This window comes from Sapajus apella, unplaced genomic scaffold, assembly GCF_009761245.1.
Source record: "Sapajus apella isolate SASKATOON/1434 unplaced genomic scaffold, GSC_monkey_1.0 scaffold43, whole genome shotgun sequence".
Classification (NCBI taxonomy): domain Eukaryota; kingdom Metazoa; phylum Chordata; class Mammalia; order Primates; family Cebidae; genus Sapajus; species Sapajus apella.
Genome location: NW_022436983.1, coordinates 13,370,061 through 13,389,769, shown reverse-complemented (window position 1 = coordinate 13,389,769; position 19,709 = coordinate 13,370,061). Strand labels below are relative to the sequence as shown.

At 48.6% G+C, this 19,709-nt stretch overlaps 1 protein-coding gene and 1 long non-coding RNA gene across 4 annotated transcripts in view; one reads left to right on the top strand and one right to left on the bottom strand.

Annotated features, from left to right (window-relative positions):
• Positions 1-729: 729 nt before the first annotated feature.
• Positions 730-10,768, bottom strand: UBXN10 (UBX domain protein 10). Its single transcript, XM_032300663.1, has 2 exons — positions 10,688-10,768; positions 730-6,214 (listed from the first exon to the last, which is right to left on the bottom strand). Exon 2 carries the CDS (start codon positions 6,197-6,199, stop codon positions 5,366-5,368), a length of 834 nt encoding a protein of 277 aa, XP_032156554.1. The 5' UTR covers positions 6,200-6,214; positions 10,688-10,768; the 3' UTR covers positions 730-5,365.
• Positions 10,769-10,790: 22 nt separating this feature from the next.
• LOC116566399 overlaps positions 10,791-19,709 on the top strand; it is a 23,090-nt gene continuing 14,171 nt past the window's right edge. For all 3 annotated transcript variants that reach the window (XR_004275847.1, XR_004275845.1, XR_004275846.1), the window contains exons 1-2: positions 10,791-10,878; positions 11,258-11,363. This is a non-coding gene — a long non-coding RNA (uncharacterized LOC116566399). The remainder of the gene's footprint in view (positions 10,879-11,257; positions 11,364-19,709) is intronic.

Sequence of the window (19,709 nt, the reverse complement as noted above, 5' to 3'; positions counted from 1 at the left end):
GAGTGCCAGGCACCGGGGCTTGAGCCTGTAATCCTAGCACTTTGGGAGGCTGAGGTGGGCTGATTGCCTGAACCCAGGAGCAGTGTTGTCCCCTGGACAACATGGTGAGACCCCATCTCTATGAAAATACAAAAAGTTAGCTAGGCATGGTGGTGCGCAGCTGTAGTCTCAGCTACTTGGGAGGCTGAGGTGGGAGAATCGCCTGAACCCAGGAGGCCAAGGTTGCAGTGAGCCGAGATCATGCCACTGCACTCCAGCCTGGGTGACAAAAGGGAAAAAAAAAGGAAGGAAAAGAGTAAGCTGAGGTCCAGGCCAGGGCTGGGGAAATCCTTTACAGAGTGGCCAAGAGCCCAGATCCAGAGACTTCAGGACCTGGTATACTACCTCTGGTCTGGGCTGACATCTGCAGGATCCCAGGGTTGTATACAGGGGGAGGGATGGGGAGCAGCAGTTTCCAGACAATACGTCCCAGCTGGCAGGGTGGGAGCTCCCGCCATTCTCCCAGGGTTTGTCTGCAGGTGGCTGGCCATTCTTGTTAACAATGGCTAGAGCTAGAGCAGACCCAGGCTATCTGCTGGAGGCGCACACCAGCCAGAGTGGACCCATGACACCTACACATGACACCTCCTGTGAAAGAGGACAAATGTCAGAGAGACGCAGCTCTCAGCCTGTCACAAAAAGATCCCACTGCACAGATTCCCCTATATAAACACGAGGTGGGCATGAACATTATGAAACTAGGAGCTTTATTAATTATGCTCCAGAATGATGGCTTCATTTGCCCTCCCAAGAAGAAATGCATCCCCAGTCAGCTGCTGGATTGGAATAAATGGAAGGAAAGGGAGCAAGAACCGGAGGGATGAAGGATGGGAGATAGAGATAAACAATGTATTTAACTGGAACAAAGATTTCTTATTAAGTAACCTTGGTCAGCAATCATATCACACACCCCTAGAGTTAGATGATAATCACTCTTAACTTACACCTAAACATTAAGTGAAACAGTGACGTTAGTTTTCTCTCTTAATTAAAACAATGAATAGCTTTGGTTTTCTCTGTACGCTTTGTCCAAAAACACTCCTGCATTTCCTGGATGTGAACGTTCCTGCTGGTCAGTGTCTTTCCCCCGCCTGGCATGTGCTTTGCTGCCATGGTGTTTGTTTGCATGTTTGTTTTTGCACAAACAATCCACGCTGGCGATATTGGTCATGCTAAGTCCCAACTCGTCAAACTATCCTTTTTTTTTTTTCCTTAAGAAAATGGATTATATGTCCAGAATCCGGCCACCTCTCATGACATCTCTGGCTACCACCCTGGCCCGAGCCACCATCACCTCTCGCTGGGTCATGGTCATACCTCCAGCACCCGGTCTTCCATCTTCCACCCCAGCCCCTCAACACGGCAGCCAGAGGGCGCCTCTAAGCAGGCCAGTCTGAATGAGGCTTGCGCAGTTTTACCCCTGGGCATTTGTCTCCACAGAGGTTCAGCCTCTTGGGATAGGATTTAAGTGTGTCCAAAAATACCTCCAGAGATTTGTGCTTCCGCGTCGACTGTTAGGAGGGCTGCTGCTTCCTAAACTGTTTGAACGTAAAGGAACACAGATGAACGTCAGAAAGGGCTGGGAGAAGCTTCCCTAATCAGGAAAGGAAAGTGGCACGCCACCAGTGTAGACAAAAAATAAAACACCCAATTTTAGTTTTATGAGTTGCTATCTTGTGTGTCGGTAACTGAGTCACCAAAAGTCTGTTCTCTTGATTGCTAACTCCTCCGAAGTGACCTCGGGCCTTCCCTGTTATATGACAGGGTCTGTTTGCTTCTGGTTTTTGGATGAGAGTCAATAGGCTCGTGAACTTTTAACTTTATTGTGGGGCGTTGCCTTTGTGGACTAAGAAAACAGATGTTCCTGCTTCATTCTCAGAATGACTTCTAAACTAACGCTAAAGCAAATTAATATACCTTTCTTCATTATTCCATTTAAAAGGTAGAAAAGTAGATCCTTTTATCATGTAAAAGGCTCTTTTATTCAAACTTATTATGAGGGCTTTATTTTTAAAACTGTGTAAAGAGAAACATCTTTGTCCCAAGAGGCAGGGTGGCTTTATTTGATATTAGACACCCATTTAAAATGGCAGGTAAGAGCAGGAACAAAAGCAAAGCTTCATTCCTCGAGTGCCTGCTTTTGTGATGCGGGTGGATCTGGCTCTAGTCTTTCAGGTTATTAATTGAAATGAATGTCTCAAGGCTGCGCTTAGTGTCTCTGTCTGTGAAGCATTTTATGTGGGTGCTCTGGGGTGACTGTGGGTCCACAGTCATGTTCACAAGCCATCTCTTCTGCAGGACTGCCCTGGCTTGACGGCTGTTGGCTGGGTCCCCAGCTACTCTCAGGGCAAGAACTGTGTGTTATAACCACCTGCCAACTGTTGGTGCAAATTTTCTGGATTCTAGATGATGAGTCACTTACTTCTCCTGCTGTTCCTTCTGCTGCCAAGACTAATTTACCTATTGGACTTTATCAGGGAATATATTGGAATAACCTACCATGAAGCTTTGTCCTATGCAAAGTTCCTACTCCATCACTAGGAAAGGCTGGGAAGGGTTTCCTTAGCATTGGCAGAAGGTGGGGAGAGGAGCCAGTAGTAATAATGTGGGATCCTCACTCTGGGGTCCTTCGCGGATAAAGCTATAGCCACTGACTTCAGTAGGGTTTGAGTTGAGAGTCCAATGGTGGGTTCACATTTTCTTGCCAATACTTTCTTCCCAAGACATCCCTGATTGTCTTGAAGTATGGCACCGGGTAAGCCCTCAATGACCATTGGTTAAATGAATAACTAAGGTCTGTGACCCCAAACTGGGCAAGGCTGACCCACCCAAAGCCACCAAGAAGAGTACGCTAGGCCAGTTGAGTCCGTTTAGGACAGGGGTCCTCAGCTGCACATGCAGAGCCACCAGGAACTCTGAATTCCGATTTAGTTGGTTCTTGCCAACGCTCAAAATCAGAGTACTTGGAATGATGTTTAGGAAAAATTCAGGTGACTCTTATCCAGACTAAGTGCTGTGACAGAAGGTGAGAGCAGGAGCCCCAGAGCTTCTGCAGGGGGCATCTGAAGTGTCTGGGGAGGAGGACTTGGTTCTAACAGTAGAGGTTTCCCAACAAGAAAACTGAAGATCAGGCTAACACACCCCTCAGTCCAGTTGTGCGTGGTAGCTGAAGTCTTAGGCTAAAATACAAGATGCATTTCTCCACTGACTCAGTTTCACACAAGTTGGTTTTTATTGTTAGCATCATTATTTTTGTCCAAAAAAAATTATTATGATGGTTTGAGTCTAGCTTTATTAACATATCCTAAAATATCCTAAAATATTTCTATGCTTCATGCCTTCCACTTTTTCCCAACCCCCAAATTCTAAGCTCACCAGCAGCAGCAGCAGCAGCAAACCCTAAGTGCAGAAGATTCTAACTTCTTCAAGCTTGCTCCATTTCACTCAGTTTTTCTAAAGCTTTCCTGTCTGGAAAAATTACCAAGTCCCAGGTGGGTGGGATTTTATTCTTACCACAGAGTAGGTGTGATTTTATGGGAGGCTCTTCCCCCCGCCTCCTAGATCAGAGGCAGAGTTATGTGCTTGAGTCCTGGTGGGAAGTGAAATTCCTGTACTCTTTAGGTGCTGGGCTCAAGTTCCGTCTGCTGTGGTCACTAATGGGAAGAGGTGGCCAGTTGTGTGGGCGTGCCCGAGGCACCACTGGCACCAGCTGACCTTTCCAGTCAAAGGAATGGCTGACCAAACTAGGATGGTATTAAGAAATTCTGTAAAACGTTCAGAAATAACCTATTCTAGGTGATCTGGGTGGTGTGGAATGCTGTTAGGATGAGGCCAGCCTTCTTCTGAGCAAACGGTAGTGGTGCCCATCTCCACGGCCAAGCCTATGTGTGCGAGAAAAAACACTCCCCACCATGCACCTTATCTGAGCACAGGAGGCACTTGTTGCTGGGGTAGCTACGTGTATATGCTTCTGGAACTCCTGATTCCTGCCTTCTCTTCGTGTACCCAGGGGGCAGGGGCACATACCAGAACTCAGGACTTTGTGATGACCATGCTCTGGGGGAACCACATGCCCAGAATGTCTGAGTGTTCCCTACTCTGAATGATGATTTGGCCATAAAAGGGATCAGATGAGTTGTGGAGTCTGGCTGAACTTGCAATAGAGGAGAACGTTGGCAAATTGTCCACATCACCACTTCAAAGTTGGAAACACAAGACCCACGGTCTTCAAAGCAGCTCAAGCTGAGACAGGCTGATGTACTTCATGCCGGTCAACCAGATGCTTGGGCACGTGGTGTCTCAGCACAGGCACAGCAAAGTAACACCAGACCAAGGTAACCCCTCCTCCTCCAGAGGTTCTAAATCAGAACAGGGACCTGTCACAGCTCCAAAGGACATTCCATGTTGGAAGTGGGCAACACACTGGAACTGGGGAATAAAACAATTGCTCCACCCTCAGATAAGCCAAGGAAGCTATCGGTACGAACCTGTTTAGACTTATAGGTTTGTACACTTTAAAAACAAAAGATTCCATTACTGACAAAAGCAAAAGAAATCAGATTGCACTGGCTTTTCTGTTTTTGGAAGAAGTCTGCCCTCAGAGAGTAGCACTAGAAGTTGTAAACCTAGTCAGTCTCTGGTAAAAAAGTAGCTACTGGGTAATCCATGCTCATGGAAGCAACTTACTTTCCAGCTCTAGGACTGTTTTAGAAATGCTGATGTTTTGGGGAAGAAGACCCATTCTTCTCTTTGATGCCACCTTACGCAAATAGTAATCCCCAAGAAACTGACCGTGGCATGGCAAAGGGGCTACTTCCAAAGACGGGGTCAACGGCCTGTTTCTTTAAAATACTCGCAAGAAACACAAATGCCAGTTAGATAGTTCCTACACTCTGGTTATTTACCAGACTAGAATCCCTCTGGGAAGTGTTTAATCCTGCATCAAATACAGAAAGGAAAGCATTGCAAGAGAATCAGAGTTCATGGTAAAGGCAAGCAGGTGTTCCAAAGGGACCGTTAGTTTAGAAGGACCCAAAACTCTGGAAAGGAGAAGTCGTGATCACTGCTGTTTCAGGAACAGCCTTGGCAACTTGCCAGTTTATTCTGCTGGTGGAGAGACTGGAACAGCTGGAAGGGAGCCTTCTTAGCGCACTCGGCGCAGGCGCAGATTTCACTGCTTCACAGGACACGCAGTGGAGACGAGAGTCCCAAGCTTCCCAGCTGCACCAGGTCCATACGGCACTTGAAACAGGCTGCTTGGGAGGCTACAAAGCCCAAGCACGCTCCTTGCTCAGAGACCCAGGACCCCAGCTGGGTGGCTGTGGACTCAGGGCCACCCTTCCCCGTCTTCCAGTGAGATGCCCAGCACAGACTTGTGGGGGATCCTGCACTCTTGCAGAGATTTGGTGAGGTCAGAAAAACGTCTCCTGGGCACCTCCATTGTTTCAATGCTGCAGCATTGGTAGGAGGTTTTGTTCTTCTGTTCGGCCACAGCAACAATGGTTTGCAAATCATCAGTTGGCCGGAAATGGCGTACAAACCTTTGGCCTGTTGGTGATCTGACAGCAAGCAGCAACCTTGGTTCTTGGTCCGATGGTTCCTCCAGGTTTCCAGCCCTGCAAGAGCCCTGTCTCTTGAATTTCCTCTCTACGGCACAAGCTTGAGCTCTGGAATCTTCTTCACTTGTCTTCATGGTGCAGGTCTCCTCTTGGTAGAGAGCCCGGATGCTGCTCAGTTGCAGTGAGCTGGCCTTTTCAGCGACTGTTTCCACAGCCTCCTCCTCCAGGTTCTTTCTGTTGATGGAAGGAAGGACTGGATACTTATTGAGAGAAGAGGAAGCCCCAATGGGCACTTGCTGCAGCAGCTCAGGGATCTCATCAGAGACTCCCTGGCTTGGAGATTTGGGTGCACAGGCTCCTGGTTTCTGGCTGCTTGGAGACTCATAGGGAATGGCTGGAGGCGGAGAAGATAGTACGCGACGAGAACACACCTCCGTGCCCTGGGGTTTTTGCAGACTCGGTCTTGTCCGTCCCTTGGCAGACTTGGGTCTTATCATGTGCCTCTTTAGTGAGTTTGGCTGCCAAATGAGGTCGTCAGCTGCTGTGCTGACAACAGTGCTACATTCCGGTGGCGCTATATTCACAGGGGCTTCTGTGGCCATTGCTTCTCACGACCCCTAAAGGCGCAGGAGAAAAACAGGAGGACGTGGGTTAAACTTCCTGGGCCTCCTAGATCCAAGCCATTCCCTCCCTGAGTGCCCAGAATAAGCACAAATTTCTGGCATCTAGAAAGGGGCGCCAGCTGCAATGTATTCATTCCGGCATGCATTCATTTATTTTAGGCACTTGGGAGAGATCAGCGAACCCAAGTCCTTGCAATGTAAATTATTATAGTGAGGAGAGACAGGGGTTAAAACCCACAAGTAAACAGATAGTTTCAAAGAGTAACAACTGCTATGAAGAAAATAAAATGTATTGTACCAGAGAGTGACGAAGTGGGGGACTAATGCTTATTCTTTCCGGAGGGAGGGAGTTTCTGGTAAAAACCAGAAAACCTGCTGTGTTTCAATAAAACTTCATTTTTGGACTCTGAAATTTGAATTTCAGATAATTTTCATGTGTCACAACATATTCTCTTTCGATTCTTTTTCAATGATTTAAAAATGTGAAAGCTATTGTTAGTTCGTGAGCCACACAAAATAGGTGACAAGGCTGGATTTGGCCTGTGGGCCGCCATTTGTTGACCCATCTTATAGCGACTCTGGGCACATGCTAATTCTACAGACGTATGAGCCAGAAAGATAGAGTGATTTCCTGATGGTCACACAGCCAGCTGGTGGCAGAGCTGGAGACAGGACCCAGGTCTTGTGACATGCGGTCTTGTGTCCTCTGTACCCATACAAGCTGCTTCCTGCAGAGCAGCCTTGGTGCCCTCCCAGCACATTGCATTCTGTATGTCTGCTAGCTCTTCACTTTTTTTTTTCTTTTTTCTCCTTTTTTTTATTTTTATTTTTGAGACAGAGTCTCACTCCATCACTCGGGCTGCAATGCGGTGGCACAGTCTCAGTTCATTGCAGTCTCCACCTTCTGGGTTCAAGCTATTCTTGTGCCTCAGCCTCCCGAGCTGTTCACATTTCTGTCTTCCAGGCTGCCTTATAGGCACCCTGGGGCCTCTGTATTTGGATCTCCCACCAAAAGTCTATGTGAGTGCTGGTTAAATCCGCCAGAAGCAATGAAATGAAACATGGTGGGAGGCGTGAACATCTCTCTGTGCGGACCCGGAATTGCTATACCATGACACCTCCTCTTTCATTGCCATCTTGGTGGCCACTTCACTAACACTATTACCACCACCTCCTCCTCCCAATCTCCAGTTCTGTCTTTCCCTAAACATTGCAAACATCTTGTTGGACCCCCTGCCTCCCTCTTAATCCTGACCACCACTGTGACTCCTGCCTTCTCCACTCACAAGCTGACCTGGCCTCTCCTAGTCTTCTAAAGACCTTCTGACGACTTCCCAGTGATACATGGTCCCAAAAAACAGCATATTTGGGTGCAAAGGACAGAGAACTGGGTGTCACATGACCTGAATTCAATTTCAGCTTCTCTGCCACTGGCTAGCTACGTGACCAAGGGGCACTCACTCTATCTTTCCGGCACAGAACTTTCCTCGTCTATCAAATTAGCTAAATGATCTTCGAGATATTACTTAAATACCTTGAAACATCAGTCTTTTTGTCTGTAGGACGAGGATAATAACATGAAATAATGTAGGTAAGGCAGGAAGCACCAGGCTTAGAGCATGGTAGAGACTTCATTAAATGTTAAGGGTTTTGTTTGTTTGTTTTTGTTTTTGCTTTGGGTTGTCTGTTCAGTGCTCTCTGTTAGGCTAAGTTCAAAAGCCTTACTTGTTTTGCTTTAGAACTTTCCCCCTGTGTCCTCAGTGATTCTACTCCTACGGAACCAGCTGGGTGAGTCCTGAAACTCACGCCCGCCCTGTCCACTGTGCAGAAATGCAGGGAGGTGGACTGCTATGAGCTACCACCTATGCAGTTGCCTCAAAAATATGTGAAAAAAAAAATCCTGAGTTGCTCATTTCTCTTCTAATTCTACACTTTGACTTGCCTCAAATTCACTTCCTGCAGAACGATTTGCACTTCCTGCAGAATGATTTGCACTTCCTGCAGAATGATTTGCACTTCCTGCAGAATGATTTGCATTTCCTGCACATGCGCTCCTTTCATCACAAAATCTTGAACAACGTAACCTGAGCCTCTTGGGCTTTGTATTCTAACCTTACCATTCTGTGCATACAACCACTGCTGCCTAATTTTAGGGAGTATCTGTTTCATCCCCACTCAGGACCAAACAAAACACAAGATCCCTGTATATTCCGGATGCCCTTCTCAATTCCAAATCTTGGACAATGCTACCTTTTAAAAAAAATTTTAAAGCCCTCTATGTCTGCTGCATTCTACTCACAGCCTGAGTCTCTCTCCACTCCCATTTTCCATGTCTCCCTCGTCTTTCACACCCAGTCTGGCTGCTAGTAGCTCAGGAGGCTTCTCCTTAGCAAAGTTTTGGCATCAAAAAAGACTGCCCATCTCCTTGTTAATTTCATCTATTTTCTGATCAACTGTGAAGAATGTGTTTTGCCCCCTTTAGTCTCATTCTCAAGTCTTTCTCTGGCAATTAGCAGTTCTGCACTTTCACTCAGGATGGCAAGAGAAGGTCATAGCTGTCCAACTGTTCTGCCAAAGATAAGCCCCACAGGCAAACCCACGCCCCTCTCGGCCCACCCTCCTCACTTGTGGAATGGCTATTAATTTGCCACAGCTTCTACAGAATTATCACAGGCTTGGCTTCCAACACCCACACATGCCTCAGGAAGGTTTAACTGTCAGTGAGTTTGGTAACTTAGAAACCTCTTCCTTAACAACTTTGATGAGGAGAGTCATGTGTTCTCACAGGCTCTCTGCAGGGATTATTTTTAACAGTAAAACTTGAGTATGTGCATGCACTTTCTATACCTTTTGGTACTATATAATTATCCATGTTCAGGGGGTGTCATATTCAAGACACCCTGGTCATAAGATAACATGACTGTGAGCTATCTCAGAGAAAAACCTCAATTATGACTAATTCCTAGGAACCCACTCATGGTTATTTAGAGACTAACACCTCCTTCAGGTAAAACCATTATATCCAACCTGCTTTCATAACCCACTGCCTCCTCCCGAGCGCAGGGACCATCTGTTACACGGAGGGAACACCAGCTCTCCCTAGCATCCATCACGTAAGGATGGGGTGGTGGGGGAAACAGGTGTTTGGGGATATGGCCCAACTGTGCCTTGATATTCACACCTCGGGTCCGAACTCTGCCCGCCACCCTCAGTCCAGGAAGGCTCCAGCAGCAGCCGTCATTATCCCTGCTCAGTTCATTTCACCACCTCTAGGCCTGGCAGCCGCTCAACCACAAAGTGATTTGACAAGATCTAGGCGTAGGCATCTACCAAGCTGCCAAGCTGAATAGGCAAGTGGCCTGTTTACTTAAACACAATAGCTGCACCCCAGAGGCCTGCTAGGAGTCAGGAAGCAAACACTGCTAACTGTTTCCAGGAAGTTGTCAGAAGGGCAGGTGCCCATTCCTTCAGATTCATCACCATATCAACTAGAAAGAAGTAAATGTGGATGGGAGAAGCTAAAGCAGGGCTCCTGCTTTCTAAGGGTACCCACCAGCCACCACAGGGTCAGACCACCCCATTTCACTCCCAACCCAAATCTAAGCCTACAGTATATGCAGTAAAATATAACCACCTACATGCCATCTGCTGGTATATACCAAGATGCATACATTTGAATTGGTCTTTTAAAACTGTATCAGTTAATCCTATCCGTTGCCATTCCCCCCCCAACCCACCCCCACCAGGCTTTCAGGATAAAAATGCTCTGAAGAACCAACAGGAGATGGTAGTTGGCTTGAGAATGAAAAAACTCTGGTACCATGGCCAGTTCTGCCCCAAACTAATGATTAGAATACACTGTCCTATACAGAGTGCCACATTGAACCACAAGCCACCAAGTGATCAAATGTTTGGAAAGAGAACTGGGGATGATTCCAGCAACAGAAAGGCAGGGAGGTGGTGGGGGTAACTCATTTATGTCCAAGTGCCAGCACCCTAGAAGGCAACAGGCTTAAGGGGCAGGGGAGGGATCTGGGGGAGGGTCGAGAAAGAGCGTTTAGAAAGTGAGAATTGACTTAAGTGAAAGAGCACAGGTCTGGGGGAGGGTCTATCTGGTTCGGGTCTCTGCCCTGCCCGAGACTGGGACATCCTTTTCTCTCCCAGGGTCTGTGTCCCCAGCCTGGAGGGCATGCCCAGCGGTTGCATAGGCTACTCAGCTTCTGCAGAGCCCGGGTGTCATCCTGTTTTGGTGAAGGTCAGCTCTGGACAGGCTTCCTTTGCCTCGGGGAGCAGGCTTTTATCCAGGCCCCTCGCTTATCTCCAGGGGTTCTCGTCCCTGGGGGCGCGTTTGGGGTGGCCTGCCCCAGTGACCTGCAGGGGGTGACCTGCTGGGAGCTCGGGGGACTGGCCTGCTCCGTCCCTTCCAGGCCTGCCAGGGGCCGAGAGGGGTCGGGCAGCCGCTCTCACCTCGCCGTTCCGCTCCATCCGCCGCCTGTGCCCGGCTCTGTCCCTCTGGTAAACAGCCCTGGTCTCCCGGGCAACGCCGCGGGGTGGGGGGCCACGTGCTTCCGGCGTGACCGACCGACCGGAAGTGGCCTGGGTCGGGGTGGGGTCAGGTGGGGCCGCTAGGCCGGGAGGGCGGAGGCCCTGAGCCCCAGGTCAGTGGACAGCGAGCTGCCATGCCCCGCCGGGAGGCGACAGGGACCCGCGGCCTCCTTCTCTCCTGCTCTTCCTAGCGTCGCCTGCCTCTGCTTCTCGCTGGGGGAGAGTGTCCGGGGAAAGGAGAGCCCCGGCCCGGGCATGGTGGAACGGGGAGCAGCCCCATTAGTCTCAAACCCCGTTCGTCACCTTGGGTCAGGCCCGGACCCTTTCAGTGTCCCTGGTTTTAAAATGAGGCTGTGGGACTGATGCATTCCCGGAGCTCTGGACTCTGAGTGGATGCTTCTAGGGCATCTGTGTGAGTTGCGGGGAGCAGGGCCCCCTCCTCAGTACAGCGCTTTCAGCACCAGTTCCTTGCCCTCCTCGTGTTCACATCAGCCTCCCGCCTCGGGGCCACATCGGGAACCTTATCAACAGCATCGGCAGCTCCTCTGATGGCCCCAGCCACAATCTCTTCCACTTCCAGCTGCTTGAGTCACTTCTGGTAAGTTTTCCACCATCTTTGGGCTTCCTGCCCGTTGCTGTCTCTGCTTTCCACCTCGCCATCAACCTGCTTCTTCCCCATCCTGGCCCATTACCTCCACATTCTCAAAGCCTCCTTCCGTCCGATGAAACCCCAAGTCAAATCAGTCCACCTACACACGGGCACTGAAGAAATCTTGGCCAGCCACAAACCTTGGTGTAACAGAAACACGGAGTCTCCAACCTCAATTAGACCCTCAGTCCTGCACTTCCATCCCCACCCCTGGGTTCTCTTTTCTTCTTTTTTTGTTTTTGGAAGGTGAGACAGGGTCTCGCCCCTTCACCCAGGCTGGAGTGCAGTGGTGCAATCACAGGCTCCCGAGTAGCTGAGACTACAAGCATGCACTGCCATGTCTGGCTAATTTTTATTATTTTTGGCAGAATGGGGTTCTGTCATGTTGCTGAGGCTGGTCTTGAAGTCTTGGGTTCAAGTGATCCTCCAGCCTCAGCCTCCCAAAGTGCTGGGATTATAGACATGAGCCACCTCACCTGGCCTCTCCTTTCTTCTCAATGGCTATTTCAAAACTTTTGTTTTGCTCCCCAAACCTCTCATCTTTCCCCCTCCCACCTCCCTCCCTCCTCCTTAGAAGATACCTTTACCGCCATCTTCAAAGAGAAAATGGAAGCCATCATATGGAAACATCCTCAGCCTTCTGCCATCAGACCTGCAAACCTGCCTGCCAACGCTTCCTTGCTTTCCTCACTCCCTCCAGTTCTAATGTCTTCTGATTCTCTCCAAGGTTAATTGCTCCTCCATGGGTGCTCGGACCATTGCTGGCCACACAGTCACACATATACACACCCTCACACCCCCTCTGACCCCTGATGATTCCTCCCGACCCTCCCTCATCTGCCTAATTCCCATTCACCCTTGAGGTCCCAACCTCCTGGATGAAGCCTTTCTTCCAAGGTGGAATTAAGATTTCTTCAAAAGAAGTCTTAACTGGACTACCGTCTTCCAAGCTCTAGACTCATGAGATACACAGATGAATAGTTTACTGACAGTGTCATTAGAAGATAATGTTAGTAGATATACAAGAACCATAGATTCAGACCAAATGAGGTGACTCACGCCTGGAATCCCAGCACTTTGACATACCAAGGTGGGAGGATCACTTGAAGCCAGGAGTTTGAGACCAGCCACGGGCAACATGGCGAGACCCCATCTCTCCAAAAACAAACAAAAAAACCATAGATTCATTCCCTAGCATGTGGCAAAATATTTGTGATCTGGTCTGTCCCAGACATGTGGACACAGGATTGTGACGGGAGCACAGTTCTGTCTTACAAGAGGTTCACAGTCCGGTTGGGAGGATGCATTGCGCACTGGTCGAGAGTTACAAATCAGTTTATTTTCAATACAATTTGAGCCCAGGGTGGAATAGCAGGCACAGGCTGGACACGATTAAGTGCCAAGTGACTGGCACAGACAGGGCAGTTCTTTGGGGCCATGAAAGATCATTTCAGTGGTGGTGGTTCTGCTCCTCTCAGAGGGGAAGACTGTGAGCCGTGGGAGTTGGTGGGGAGGGCCTGGGCTGGGTAGGCCGCTCGTTTGGCTTGCCCCCGCACTCACTCTGATCATCCAGGAGGCTTCTGTGGCCCTCGGAATGTGTAAAACATGGTGGTTTCAGGAGCTGCTGGTTTTGCAACTAAGTGCTGGCAGCTTATTTCTTGTTAATGATTCTGTCAAAAGTTATCTTAGCAATGCTCTTCAGCCCTGCAGCGCCCACCCCAAAAAAGATTAAAGTGGATTCTTCATCAGCTATTTTAGAATCACCTAAGAATTATGCAATCCTTTGGAGAATCAAATTGGCTTCTCACCCCGCGCGTGTGTGTCTGTGTGTGTGTGAGTGTGTGCGCGTGCATGCGCACGCCTTTGCCAGTGCACAGTGAAGTGGCGGTCTGTTTAATGTCAGCAGTACATGCAGTTAATGTCAGCAGTACAGGCCTTTTGCGCTCCAGTGTTGCGTAATGCACAACCCCGGGGGAGGCAGGAGAGGAGGAAAGGAAGCTGCCAGTCCATTGCTGTGACTCTGCTGCCTTTGTCCCCAATCTTCTATATAGAGGATGTCTTCAAAGGATGGTCCCGATAATGGCTGGTGTCAGGCACATAGGCAGAGTGGATCTCAGTAAACATGGGCAGAGGTCATTGCCCTGCCAGCTGAAATGTGGACTCACCTTCCTTTGCAGCCATGTCTCGCTCTGCTCTCCAGCTCTCTCCCTGGGCCGCAGCCAGCCTGCTCCCCACATGGGCCCCAGCTTTTTCATCTCCAGTGTCTTTGCTCATGCCTGCCCCACCTTGCTCCCTTCCTTGAAGGTAAGCCAAACCGACTGATCCTTCAAGGCCCATCTTAAAAGCCACCTCTTCTGTGAAGGCCTTTCCTGACCACAGCCTCCCCACAAAACCTTCTGTGCTGTCTCAGGTCCCCTTTGGTCCAGGGGAACATGCCCAAGATGGCACTGTGCACCCTCCCTAGGTCGGCTCCTTTCGTCTGCACGACGCTTCTCCATGGAGGCATCATAGCTGTCCTTTGCTTCAGAAAACCGTGGAGCCTCAGGGTTCCCCTCAGTGAATGAGCAGCAGAGCAACTTTACAACCCACATCCAGCTGTTTCCAAAGCCCACCCTGGACTCAAGTCCCACCCCCGAGTCCCACCCCCAAGTTCCTCACCTGCATGTTCCCCCATGGCACTTATCTGCATTGTCCATTGCTCTGGTCGTAGTGACAGCAGGCATGGCCTCTAAAGCCAAAGCTTGAGTTTGAATCCTGGCTCCGCCACTTGCCAGCTGCGGATCTTGGGTAAATGATTTACCTTGGCTAGATGTCAGTTTCCACACCTCTAGAAGGGAGGTGATAAGCACAGGATTGTTGTGAGGCTGGGTGTATACCTCCTCCAGTAGGTTGTGAGCTCCTTGAAGGCAGGAACTTGCCTGTCTCAGAACCCCCTGCTTTGCCCACACAACGCTTGCTTTGTGATAGGTGCTCAGCAAGTGAGAATAAGTTAATGATGTGCTGATTCCAAGGCTAGCCTTTCCACTGAGCGATCCAGCAAGCTGCTAATTGGTATCCTTCCCAACCATATTTGGCTTGGAGTCCAAATGACCTCCCCAGGGGCTGGCTGAAGGCAGGAGCCCCAGTTTCTTAGCAGCTTGTCGCCACAGAGCGTTTGGCCCATTTTGAATGAGTGACTTGTAGATTTCACAGTCTATACCCAGTGTCCTGCTCTGCCTGTCCTTGATCTCATTAGACATATGGATTGAGATCATGGGTAACCTTTAAGTAGAAGGTGAACTAGGTGGATATTCTAGTAACAAGTCCAAGAGGCTGACAGTTAGTCGTGGCTCCTGTGACCAGCTACCTGAGGGGACCTGCAAGAGGGAACTTTCTGGATGATGAAACTTAACAATAGGGATACATGCTGGGAACTTCATTGCTAGGTGATTCCGTCATTGTACAAACATCGTGGAGTGTGCTTACCCAAACCTAGATGGGTCTAGCCTACTACACACCTAGATTATATGGTGTCGCCTATGGCTCCTAGGCCACAAACCTGTACAGCATGTTATTACTGTTCTGAATACTGTAACACAATGGCAATTGTAACACAATAGTATTTGTGTATCCAAACAGATCTAAACACGGAAAAGATACAATTTAAAATATGGTATAAAAGATAAAAAATGGCATGCCTATATAGGGCAGTTACAATATAATCTTATGGGACCACCATCATTTGTGTGGACGAAAATCTCATTATATGGTGCATGACTGTGCCACAGCTTTTTATTACTTTCCCTGTATTGCTGGAAAATATCCAAAAAATGTATAGCCTCCTTTCCGGTCTTGTTAAGCAGAACACATCAAACACGGAACTCACCTTGGCTACTGTTGACCAAGTGTTTTCACCTTCAAGAGCTTGTTGAATCTTGCCGGCATTCTGTGGGGGGCCAGAATCACTGTCTCCACCTCTCTAGTGGAAGAAGCTGAGGCTCAGATGGTTTAAATCTGTCAGGAAGGGGCAGAACAGCTCCAGCCCTCTTCTTTGACGTAGACTCCTGAGTTAATTGCCCTCCACCCTTGCAGTTTCTTGCACAATGCTACCTTTCCTTGGCAACTCATGGTCAGTAATTGTGCTCCAGGTGCACTATTTTGATGCGGATGGACGCAGCTGCCCCAACACACAGTGGCCCAGGCTCCTAGGCTTCGTTGTTTATCGCTTTAATCACCCCTCTCTTACCTTCCTATTAAGAGAAGCCGCTCTCACACCATTCCTCTGCAGCTGCTGGACCTGAGAAATGAAGCTGAGCAGCTTGTTAGAATTGTATCTAAAATAAGAGTCTAAGAGTGTGGTGATACCTGCTTTGCTGCTTGGGTTGTTTTGGGTTTTGTCTTCTTGGTGTTTTGGATAGGCACAGAAGCAAGAGAGCTTTCAAGGGTTAGGAGGGTCAGCTTTGGAGTCAGACACACCTGGGGTTAAGTCCGAGACCTGTCAGTTTGCAGGGTAAATGACCTGACCTCTGCCAGCTTCAATTACCCTTATTGGTAAACTGGAATTAATTGTCTATGCCTCATCGGGAGGATTCAAAAAGATTCAAAGAGAATCCTAATTCACTTCCTGTGCTTAGCCTCCTGTTGGTACTCCAGGGGCTGCGGGGATTCTTTTTATTTCTGTAACTTGAAGTATGATAAGACTCTTTATTTATTCATTCATTCATGCCTCAAATATTTATTTACTGCCCATCTTTCCATGCATAGTTCCCTTATTTGCCAAATGAGGGTAATAATGGCATTTATCCAGCTGGGGGATATAAGATTTAGTGAGTAAATATATGCAAAGTGCTCAGAACCCCTGCAAGGCATAAATGACATAAATGTGATATATACATTAGCCATCATCATCCTTAGTGCCAGTTTGCATCAGACACTGTGCTAGGAAGGCACTAGGGTTAAAGAGGTGAACAAAACAGACATGACCTCTGTCCTTAATGAGCTTGCAGGCTCCATCCATCTTTTCTCTATGGGAAGAAAAGCCAACCAGTGTTTCATCACTGTTGATGAAAGCTGAATTGATGGGTCCAGCAAATGACCCAGACACACCTGGGGACCGCACAACTTGCTGGCTGCTGCCCTAGGGGCTGGCACGGGAGGTAATGCCACACTTTCTACATTCTTGCCCCTCCTCCAGCCTCTGTCCCTCTGGTCCTGTGCTCCTGGTTTAGCTTCAGCACAGTCCTAAGCAGCCCCCGATGACTTGTCAAATGAAGAGAACCATGCCTGAGTCATAGCTGTGAAGGTCAGTGCATGAAAATGCCCTCAGACCTTCAAAATGCCACATCAACAAGAAGTCTAGGCAGGGAGACTGGCAAGGGGGAAGAGCACTGGATTTGGAGCGAGGAACCAGAGTTTAAGTCCTGGCCCACTTCGTAGCTGTGTAGATTTTTTCAGGTTACTTCCCTCTCTCTGAGACTTGGTCTCCTCTGTCAAATGTGAATGTGATAGAACCTGCCTGGTAGGGTTGCAGTGAGGGGTAAACAGGAGCAGAGCATAAACTTAAGGGAATTCAAGGCCTTCAAATACCACCTCCTCTGGGAAGCTTTCTGTGACCTTCCCAAGAGAGTTCACTGCTCCTTCCTCTGAGCTCAGAGACATTTATTTATACAACTGGAGCAGTGCTCATTACTCCACATGCATGCAGACTGAGCTCCCCAGAAACAGACTCTGACACAAAGAAGTATGTTGCTGGGAGACTCCAGGAGACACAGCTGTTGGGAAGTGAGCAAGGGAAGACTGGGGAGAGGGAGAAGCTGACATGGAAGGGAGAAGTTGACAGAGGGAGAAGCTGACACAACGAAGAAACTGGTATAGAGGGAGAAGCTGACATAGAAGGAGAAGTCACACAATGGAGAAGCTGGCACAGAAGGAGAAGCTGACATGCAATGGAGAAGTTGACACAGAGGGATAAACTGACACACAAGGGAGAAGCTGACACAGAGGGAGAAGCTGACACACAAGGGAAGCTGACACACACAGAGAGAAGATGACCTGGGGAGAAGCTGACACAGAGGGGGAAGCTAACACACACAGAAACTGACATAGAGGGAGAAGCTGACAGAGGGAGAAGCTAACACACACAGAAACTGGCATGGAGGGAGAAGCTGACACACAGAGGCAGTTGCTGAGGCCACAGGGAGCTCTGGGGCTGGGACCATCTTTCAGAGCTATCCTGAAAGATGCAAGGGATGGCCCTTTAAACTATCGCCCTAGCCAGGGATTGGCTAGAGACTCCTCTCCTGTCTTCTCTGGGAGGGTCCAAAACCTTGGGCCACACAGTACCTGCAGCAGAGGGTGGTTCCCAGTGAGGGAGGGCATCAGCAGCACCTGTATCCCAGTCCTGAAGCGGGCGCCTGCCAGAGACTGTGCGATGCATTTGGGAACCCATGGAGAACCAAACAGAATTGCACCCACATAGGGCTTTGGGGCTGTATTCTGTCTCTATTTACCTATTTGGTCTCTCTAGCCAGCTCGGCTGCCTTCCTTGGGTTAGAATGTTCTCATTAGAAGAGCTCATAGTTGGTGCTTAATAAGAGTCTACTGGATTTCATTACCAGTAATGCACCCAGGTCCCTTTCTTTGTCTCTCTAAAGTGTCATCACCTGCTCGTTCAAAAGATCTGAGCCCCTTTTTCATGAGCTAAACCTGCACATGATTTTTTTTTTTTAGACTCAAAAGAGGAAAAGGAAGCAAGCCCGTAGAGACAGAACCTAATTAAAAACATCCCTCGCAGCAGCTGAAGTGAAGGCTGGCTGGGGCCAGGCCTGGTCAGGGCCCAGCCTCACAGCATCTACCAGAATTTTGCCAAAGCTGGAAGACAGCAAAGACACCCTGATGAACTCTCCCAGGGATGCAGCGGGGTGGTCATTTTGAAATTTTCCTGGGACGCTTTACCACTAGGTGTAAATTTAGCCCAAGCTCTGCACCTGCCAAATTCTCTAGGTTCAACCAAGCAATTGTATCACACTCCAAGTCCTGACGTTACCAAATTTAGCCTGATTTATGATGGGACCTCTAAAGACCACTTGTATGTAAAGAAAGCCGTTGACTGATCCCTGGCAGCTCCATGGCAGGGCTGCAACCCGCATTCTCCTCTGCTGTTCTAAGGTGGGTATCATGACCAATACTAATTGGAATATGAATTCTGTGTGTATTTGTGACTGCATTTTATAGTACAAAACAGTTTTACTTTCATTATTCCAGCAGGTCCCACAATGGGTCTGCTACGTAGACAGCTATGTGATCGTGAAAATTTGTTCAGCCTCTCTGGGTCTCAGTTTACCCATCTTCAAAATGATAATAGAACCTCTGAAGGAGTTGTAAGGATGAAACCATGTAATACCTGTGAAGCCCTTAAAATTTCTTAATAAAGTCTTGAAATTATTGATAGGAATTTATAGTCTCACTCTACAGAAGAAACCAAGTTGTTGAATAAGAAGCCTGGATATCAAGGAAGAAAAGCACTGTGGGTCTAGATGCAAACCAAGCTAGGCATTCCTGTGCAGGAGTTCTATTACAAACCGCATCGATGCCTTTCCAGCTCGGGAGCAGAGGAATACGGACTCCTCAAAAGAAAGAAAAAAAGAAGAGATGATGGGATGGTGTTGCCAAAGAGATTTGAAAAAAAAAAAAAAAACCAATATTTACACTTTTAAAACCATGGAACCCTTCTTATTTTTATATGTTCAGGTCTAAATGCCAGAAAGGGTACCATATTCAAAGGAAATGAGATTTGAAAATGATCCCTTTGAGCTCTCTGCCGAGGGCTTTCCAAGGCACTGCAGTTAGGGTTTTGCACTCAAATACCCCTGCCTCATTTTGGTCATTTTGCCCCGGAACAGAGGCTCAACTGGGAGACCCCTCACACACAGGTGAAGGTGTGGCCGCGGCACCTCAGACCACCTGGTCTCCTCAGGAATGAAGGTCATTGCCGTCCTCCTCCTCCTCCTCTCGTGATGTAAGTAGAAAGCTTGTTGGGACAGCACCAAGCTGCTGTCTTCTTGTCTATGTCAGTTGCGGGGGAGGGGGCTCTCCAGGTGGCACCAGGAGAGGGAAGTCACAGGTCACTCAGAAAAGAATCAGAAATGGAACCGGCACCCACCAATGTCCTCTTGCTTCTGTTTCTGCTATTAAATGGGCTGATCCGAGTGTTGGGATTTTTTTTTTTTTTTTTTGAGACAAAATCTTGCTCTGCCACCCAAGCCAGAGTTCAGTGGTGATCTCGGCTCACTGTAACCTCTGCCTTCCGGGTTCAAA

Bases quoted from the DNA above. Each gene is read 5' to 3' on its own strand.
- UBXN10 (XM_032300663.1), bottom strand. From the start codon at position 6,199: ATGGCCACAGAAGCCCCTGTGAATATAGCGCCACCGGAATGTAGCACT.